This window comes from Mesitornis unicolor, unplaced genomic scaffold, assembly GCF_000695765.1.
Source record: "Mesitornis unicolor isolate BGI_N332 unplaced genomic scaffold, ASM69576v1 scaffold25825, whole genome shotgun sequence".
Lineage (NCBI taxonomy): Eukaryota > Metazoa > Chordata > Aves > Mesitornithiformes > Mesitornithidae > Mesitornis > Mesitornis unicolor.
In genome coordinates this window covers 4,335-12,923 of record NW_010187899.1, presented here as the reverse complement: position 1 = coordinate 12,923, position 8,589 = coordinate 4,335, and the positions used below count along the sequence as shown (strand labels likewise).

At 35.7% G+C, this 8,589-nt stretch overlaps 1 protein-coding gene across 1 annotated transcript in view; it reads right to left on the bottom strand.

Moving 5' to 3' along the window:
* Positions 1 to 8,327, bottom strand: part of LOC104541539 (dedicator of cytokinesis protein 2-like) — a gene marked incomplete at its 3' end in the record, with an annotated part of 35,331 nt that extends 27,004 nt beyond the window's left edge. The window contains exons 1-6 of the mRNA XM_010185624.1: positions 8,252 to 8,327; positions 6,861 to 6,944; positions 4,651 to 4,691; positions 1,912 to 1,967; positions 1,662 to 1,758; positions 1 to 6 (exon numbers count right to left, since the gene is read on the bottom strand). The exon at positions 1 to 6 is cut by the window's left edge and continues 131 nt beyond it. Of these exons, the coding sequence (XP_010183926.1) occupies positions 1 to 6; positions 1,662 to 1,758; positions 1,912 to 1,967; positions 4,651 to 4,691; positions 6,861 to 6,944; positions 8,252 to 8,327 (360 nt within the window). The remainder of the gene's footprint in view (positions 7 to 1,661; positions 1,759 to 1,911; positions 1,968 to 4,650; positions 4,692 to 6,860; positions 6,945 to 8,251) is intronic.
* Positions 8,328 to 8,589: the final 262 nt, after the last annotated feature.

Below are 8,589 nucleotides of genomic sequence, written 5' to 3'. Positions count from 1 at the left end.
ATTTGTCTAAGATATAACAGAAAACAATAGGTTTCCAGCTTTAAATTGAAGTGAAATGTTGATCTTCGCAATTAAAAGGATGTGCCGTATTTAATGCCAGATGACTGCAGGATTAAGAATTAGGCAAAGCAAGGAGCCTGGCTTGCTTTCTTGTCTCACCCTACAAGTTGTTAAGAACACCATCTCCCATGTGAACATAAAGAAATGACGTGAAATTCAAGCAGTTTGTACAGGGGTAGGAAATTAGATTACTGTTTGTTTAATTGTGCTGTTTTAAAATGTGTTAACTAAGTCTCATCAAGAGAAAACATTACAGAAGCAATTTACTTCTGTATGAGATACTGGTAAGAGCACACTGGGAACAACAACACTCAACTGGGGTATTAACACATTTAAAGAGAAAAGTGAGAGAATGCATAGAAGTCATGAAATCAGTTCCAGTATCATTCACTGAAAGAAGAGAGATTGTAATTGTTGACTTTAACAAGAGGAAGACTAACAAGTGACATGTTTCAGAAAATACATTAATGAGGATAAACTCCACCATATTCAAGATTTGTTTGCCCCAGAGGGGGGGGAGGAACCAAACCAAAACAAAAAAAGCAAAATCCAATGGCTGGGATCCTGCAGCAGTCAGTGCAAGTTATTGAAACAGGTTATCCATTAGAAGAGACTATTCAGGTGCTAGAGAATTCAACATCTTTTGATGTATTTTCAGTTAATACTTCATGAATTTTTTGCCAGACTTAGGTTAAACAAGTCACTAGAATCAGTAGAGACTAGCATAGGGTTATAACACACAAAACAACTGATTACCCAAAGGTAAAAATTAGCCTTCTGTCCTTAAAGTTAATTTTTTTTCTCTCAGAATCTTATAGTTAAAGAACAGGCATAATATTGTGAGAAAGGTTTGGTCTCTGTACAAAGGATAGTGGAAGCCTGAAAAAGTACTTCAGGTCTAATTAAAATAAAATAATTAAAAAACAATCATTAAGCACTTCTACAGTTCCACACCACGCTGTGGGCATTACAAGCATATGCAAAAGACCACCGTAGCTACTGGTTGCTTAGTTACAATGAACACAGACACTGACACAGCAGGTATTTTGACTAATACCTTTGAGTTTATTGCACTTCTATGTATTGGTAAAAATCCTTACAAGAAAAAATGGTTTTCTCCAAGACAGAAAAAAAATATGTTTTTCAGAATTGTAAAATTAAGATATGGAAGGCGAAAACACTGACTTCTGAAAATTGCCAGTTGTTAATAGCTACATGCTCCCAGTAACCCTTGAACAACTTTAGTTGTAGCATCCCAAGAACAGGGTGAATCTTTCTCAAATGCATCTGAATTATGTTTGATACTTCTATTATGTAACTTGTCAACTTTGCAAAGAACAGTGAGAAAGTTATCATGTACGAGATACTCAAAGTTGAAAATAAAGGCATGAAGTTACACCACTGCTCAGCAGTAAGTCAGCCTCTTAATTTAACGCTACTGAACAAAATGTTGATCATCTAAGCAGTGATGAAGAAGTAACTTTTTAAATCCTCCCAGATCCTGCCCTGCATCTAACAAAAGACACTAATTTGAACAAGGCCTCAATATACATAAACAGGACTAAATAACAGGCCACATACAGCATGCAAAAATGTCATACCACATAGAGCTGTTTCCAGATGCTTCCCCATTCCCAGAGAGTAGTGGTAACTTCTTGAACTAAAGGAATTTCAGCAGATATTATATTTTCTGTATGTCTAGGAAAAACAAGAAAATTTAACAGAATGAAAAAGAGTATCTGAGTTTCATGGGTTCATACTACAGCACTGTGTTTAAGGCATGTAAATGCCTTAAACCTCATTCTTAACTAGGCAAGATCCTTAATGTAATAAAAAAGTTAAATTCAATACCTTTTCTTTTCAACAGTAACTTCCTTGATGTGGATGAAAGACTTAGGAAATATTCCCTGTTGAAGGAGAGGAAAAAAAAAAGAAAAAAAGAGTAATCCACACTTACTCTCCTAGACCACTTAGGTAACAAATAAGAGCTTTGCAAGACCCACATCTACCAAATTTCATCATAAAACCATGACTATGAACATCAAGTCTCAAAATTAGCTGCTGCCTATCTAGTTTACTGTCTAGATAGGTGCATTTCTGTTTGACAGATAAGTAATAAAAGCTTTGTCAATATCCTTTTCGGCAAACATAGGATGCATAGCATTACATCTCTTCATGAGAAACATCATCTTCCACCCCCTTCCCTCAACTGTTCACCCAGAAAACAGTACACACAGTCTAATCACAGTAAAGAAACATTTTCTCTGTGCATAAGCCCATATATTTCACGTTCTAGGAACAAACTGCAGTCTAATTTACGTATCAGCTTGATTATCAAACCAGAGGAGAGATGCTGATACAGGATCATTACATCTAGTGAAAGAAATACTGATAGAGGAAATTACTTGGATGAATAGGACAAAGGCATGAAGAACAGCATACTTAAAGTTTGCTTTCAGGTACAAGAGTCAAGAACACTGTGCATGAGACTAAAATTCCTTTAAGAAAAAAAAAAAGGAACAGCCTTTCATTTGCAATGCACAAAGAAGGGAGACAGTGAAGCCATAAACTCTCAGCCATCCGAGGTATAAGTCATCACTGTAATCGAGATTATTTTGTACTGCCTAGGGCCATGCAGTAAGTTTCCCAGCAAGATGTTGCAAAGGAGGCACCAGATTTCACTACATTCTCAACATATATTTTAATTGATCTGTGTAGAAAAAAATAGTCAGCAAACAAAATAATCTAGTGTGATGTGCCCTTGCTCTACAATAGCTGAATGTTTGACCATCAATCTATTCATGACAATCCTCACATAAACTGGCACATTTAGTCTTGGTAATTAACCTAGGTTCTTCTTGGATTCATCTCTATTCAGTAACTGACATCCATATGTGGTGCTTCACAAAGTCTCTCTCTCAATTAGATTTCAGCTTTTGTAGCCATTTTCTTTTAGCACTGGACCTCAGTCAAAAGACAATCATGTCATGTCACTTCTACAGTTTTTCATTAAGTTCAAAAAAGTCCATGAAGAAGCAAAGTAAAAGAAAGTCCCATTAACAGCAATCTAGTGAAATCTCAGTATATTAAATTTGTCATATGTCTTAAAACACATTGTGCATGTTGACCTTGCTGAAACCATTTAGCAATTTAAAAACTAGTTAACAGGAGGTGGTTTGTTTTAGTAAATATTTTCCCATTTTAGACTAAGTTTTATCAATTAAAATATTTTTTTTAATGAGAACAAACAGTAATAGCATTTTGAGCTAAAAGAAATGTCAAAGGACTATTTAAACCACAACTGTAGTATTGGACAGCATAGTTAGCCATTCTCTCATATCCACTCTCAATTATTGCAGACAAATCAGCTGATATAACTACCTTGGGTAGCTTCCACTGAATACTATGCTGTGGAACTTACACTGAACTGCCTTATCACTACCTTGGATTCCACCTCATCTGTGACAAGCTAGAAATGGAAGCAAGCACATAACGTGTACTATGCAGTTGTATCTGAGTTCATAAAACACGAGAAAAAATAAGCAGAAGTCTGGAGAAAACAATTACTCATAATTATCACAAAATTATTTATTCCTCTGTCTTTTAGGATGTGCAGTCCTTGAACAATTAATTGAAACAGTAAATCAGGCATCCAATATTTCTACAAGGAAACTAAAATATTTTACTATCACATACTGTTTGAAAATAGACACAATTTAGTTGCTCTAACTTAATGCAAGTTATTGCTAATTCCTACAAGCCACTGAGCACAAAAGAAGAAAAAGGAGAAACAGACAACTTTAGACTGTTCTGGTATTTTCTGATGGCAAGTTCTCTGCCAACAACTGTCTCTGCTCGCCAGATATCCCTTTTTAAGTGGCTGTGAAGGTTCTGTACATCCTTTTTCCAGGCTACAGACAAGCAACTTCCATCAAACATTTTTACTGTAATATAGGCATGAGTCTCTTAACTCCAAACACCTTTGCATTGCTCCTCCCTAAAAAAAAAAATCTGACACAAAAGAGCAATTTGCAAAACATACTTTTCTGCTAGAAAAGTGCATTTGAAACTAAAAGGTAATTTTCTTGCTACTTAGTTACTTTTACCCAGGGTAAAAACTATTCATTTGTGGCTTCCCATCCTTAGGTATATGAATACTTTTAACTTTTAAACTTTTTAAACTTATTAAACTTTTTAAAACTGAACTTTTTAAAATTATTATTATTATTGTACATTAGAGATATATTTAATAATTTAATCCTGATGGGAGTTGTTTATATTGAATGTAACTTAAAGAATCCTTAGAAATAAGTGCAGAGACAGACACATCGAGCAGGAAATGAATTCAAAATTTTATTTTAAATTATTTATTCGTCAGTCTGTTAACCTGAAGGCACAGTAATTTTTTTCTTCATTGATCTGCTTCTCCCAGTCCTCACTTCTAATATTTATCAACACTGTCCAGGAAATTGATGAACATTTTACTAATCTTGAAAGACTGGAATAAGACTGACAGGAGATACTTATAAACCCTCTTCATAGGTTGATTCCTTAAAAATAGGCTCATAGGAATGAATAGCACGATCTTACCTCAGATCCTTTATGTTTTAATAGATAACCCTTGTACCAATCTAAAAGGAAGAAAGAATGCACTTAGTATGACAGAAAATATGCCTAAAAAAGCATATTATAAAGTCATGGGTTTTGTTTCGTATAAGATGTAGCATAGACTGTCTAAAAATAAGTTACCTCATACATACATACTTAGAAGTAAAGCAAATATCAGGAAGCATATTTGGCATTACAAAAAAATATCCCAAACCCCGAAGAGTACTGTGAGAAAGGCAATATTAAAAGACACAGGAGAACCACTGACCTCAACAGAAGACTCAGACAGACTACTTCAGGTTTTTCAGCACTGGGATTTTTTTTTCTTAGTATCTTCTCGACAATAAAATTCCAACTTACTTCTGAAACTGAATTATTTACACACAGTCTCTGATTTACAACCAAATGAAACAAATCTGTTTCATCCCATTTGCTGTGACTGCATGTGTATGTTCTAGGCATATGCTTTGTGCTTGCAAAACAAACTAAAACTGCACATAAAATGAGTGCAGGAAAAAAAACTTGTTACTGTTGGTTACTCTTCAGCTGCAGCTAGCAGTGTATTTTTAAGATACCTGATAAAAGATGAACTTCCTCACCTGTGCAATGGAAAAGATTTCACTTCTTCATTGACAAATGTATTTAATAAAGCAAGCTATGACATAGCGTGTTAAGGGCAGAGGATTCAGAAAATACTTTTAGATAAGAAACTCCATAAGATCATCACTCAACTTGCTAGGTTGGGCCGACAACCTGACAACAAATGTACCACAGGAGTCAGAGACCTGAAGCCCTGTTTCTGCACTTAACGGAGCCAATACAGGAATGAGGAGGTTTCTGGTTTGCCAATGCATTTTTTCTTAGCCAAAATGTTTAGAATGAAGGCTTAAAGAATTATGCAGGTCTTTCATATTTTAGGAGAGAACATGAAATATTAGTCATGACATTGAGAGATGCATCAGTTGACTAAAAGTCTAATGAATATCAATATTTTCACTGATGCTTAGAGATACTGCATTTCTCTTACAAACAGAAGAAGAAAAATATATGCTTCTCTACTCCAGAACATTGGAGGTATGATTTCTCAGATGCTCTTCTCTCAAATACTTGGTTGTTTCCACGTAAAACAGCCTAGAGCTCTATGAAGTGGAACGGGCCGGGCTCAAACAGCTTCAGCTTCTTTGAAGCATTATGATCACAACATACAAAGTGACTTTCAGCACTGAGCTGTCTCTATAACTGTATAATACAGCAGTTGGCCTTCCTCTTTAACATCACCACAGTTGGTAATATACAAATGACAGGCAGTGGAAGTAGGTTGAAGAAGATAGTTTTACAGCACATTTTGCAAAGCTCGAAGCAATTTATAATTTTATTTTTTTTTCCAAACTCTTACCTGGTCAAGAACATCACCGTAGATTGAAAATAAATACTGCTGAGTTAGTAATAATAACTGCACCCTTAAGTTCTGATCAGCATACAGCAACAAGTAGCTCTGACAGACTTGGGAGGGAATTCAGCAAATTTGTGAAGGTGCACTGTCACTACACTATCAACAATGATTTCCGCTTCACAAATGTACCAAGTGTTATGTTCACTTATACTTTTGCCGCTTGTATTTATTTTACGCTTATGCCAGTTGGTCAGACAGCTCCATATACCGACCATGTAAGTCTGGATCAGCATACTGACTGTCTATCGTGCATGACTTAACTTGGACATCTGCTGTTTAGCATGTTCAGTAAGTTCAATGGTTTCCAGAAATGTTTCTGTCATGCTGACCCACAGACTACCTTAATATACTAGATTCCCATCTTGTACTCTAGGATGACTAGGGTGCTGAATAGCTCCTAGCAACAAATATTTCATTTAGAGGCAATACTGGACTTCACTAAAACTTCAAACAAATCTAACGTAACTTCCATCAGGTCTATTACAAGCTGGCATGAACTTCACAAACCCTATATTCACCTTGATGACTTTCTCATTTGGTAATGGCTTCCAAAAACACACCTGTACTGTAACATTTCTGATTTTGGCTCTCCAAAAACAAATTGGTTTCTCCTCAAAATAGAACACCATCACCAGTACAAATAAGAGCATGAGACAACTGCTTCTGTAACATGGGGAACTGTTGTGAAGTAAAAGTTATTCACACAGAGAAACCTGTAGCCTGAAGGCAACTGACTTACCTTCACAGGCCTCGAAGATACAGACCACATCACCAATCTGTAGAGACAGCTGTGGTATTCCTGTGCCTTTGAAATTGTATATAGCTGAAAAAAATCAAAGTATTAAAATACTGTTTTTCAATACAGCCATACATTACAGTTAAATGGAAAACCACACTGGTTTTAAGATTCTGATACTAGGATAAATCCACTAGAATAAAACCATAATTATCTCAGGAAGCTTCATCAGTTACCATTACTTAATCTCTTTTCTCATGAAAATGGAAAGGTGTTAAACGTGGCCAGTGCTGAAAACAAAACAGACAAAAAAACCCAGCATAAGCATGAAAGCAAGCTATTCATAACTGTTCTGCACAGGATTTAAGAGCACCTATTTAGATGCAGCTCTTCAATATATACATGTTCATTGTGCTGGAGAATCGTTGGTCTCCTGGTCTAAGAATTTCAGTGTGCAGTTTGTAGAAATTTATGGTGACACTGGTGAGAAGAGGTAGAGATGCATATGAACACTGAATTCTTTCCTGGGTTTAAATGCTTCATCTTTACATGAAACTGTTTCATATAAAAACAGCAGAAAGTTTCATAATTGTCTGCATTTAATCACTCTGAAAAGAACACGGGAGCAGCGGATGTTAAAAGCATTGAAATCAGAAGTTTATCTACATGTGGTTAAGAAACAGCTACGTTCCAAAGAGAACTCAAGAAAATAAGCTGCTTTACTAGTTTTTACATTCTAGGCCTACAGGATGTGGGCTGCTACAGTAAGCATTTGTTTCTGTATATTTTTTCTTAATGGGCTTGGTTATTAACTTTCACAATAGCATTACAGAGTGGTATTGAAGCAAGTATCACACAGGGAAACTGGTTAAAATGTGTAAGCCTGAAACAACGATTAAACTGTACAGGCAGTAACAGTACACGAGTACTAACCATAACCTCCGGCATGCAGTGGAGATATCAGTTGGTAGGGTTTTCTTCCTTCTCTCATGACATTGTCCTAATCCATCCACACATACAGAGTATCCAGACTTGAAATATTTTGGACTAACTGGTCTAGAAAGCTGAGCCTACTTTCAGTATATTCCTGCAATCCTTTTAAAGCAGTATATTCACCCCTGATAGGCCAGAATAACGCTGATAATACTAAAACCACATTTTACATAAACATTTTACTTAAAATTATGTTTGAAGTCTCAAATTAAATTGCCTTTCATGAAAATGCCTAAGGTAGGAATGTAGAGCTAGATTCCTTCTCTTCACTTTTTCAAGTGTTCCACAAATTGTGTTTCTTATTTCTTTTGCCATCATTATATTCATTATATTTCTGGAACAGAAATTATAAAGCATTCAGATTTAATTAAGCAGGTTATTGGAACAAATATAGATCTTACCTTTGTTGGCATGAATAGGCTTTCCCACCAGTTTATCTGTCTGATTGTGCAGAGCAGGGCTCGAATCATTAAACATGATGAGGTAGGGAAAAAAACAACAACCAAACGAAAAAAGTAACCCAACAACTTTGAAGTGAGGCACTGCTGTCCAGATTGAAGCATTTATTCGAGAGAATATTGAGGGTACTTCCTCAGTGATCCTCAGAAAACTGCCTCAGCTCAACACAAAATTGCATTTAAGTCGTAGATGTGTACAGTAGGTGTGTGGTTATTTTCTGACTGACCTCCTTTCATTAGTCTTGACACAGATTTCATTGACACAGATTTCAAGAAATGGA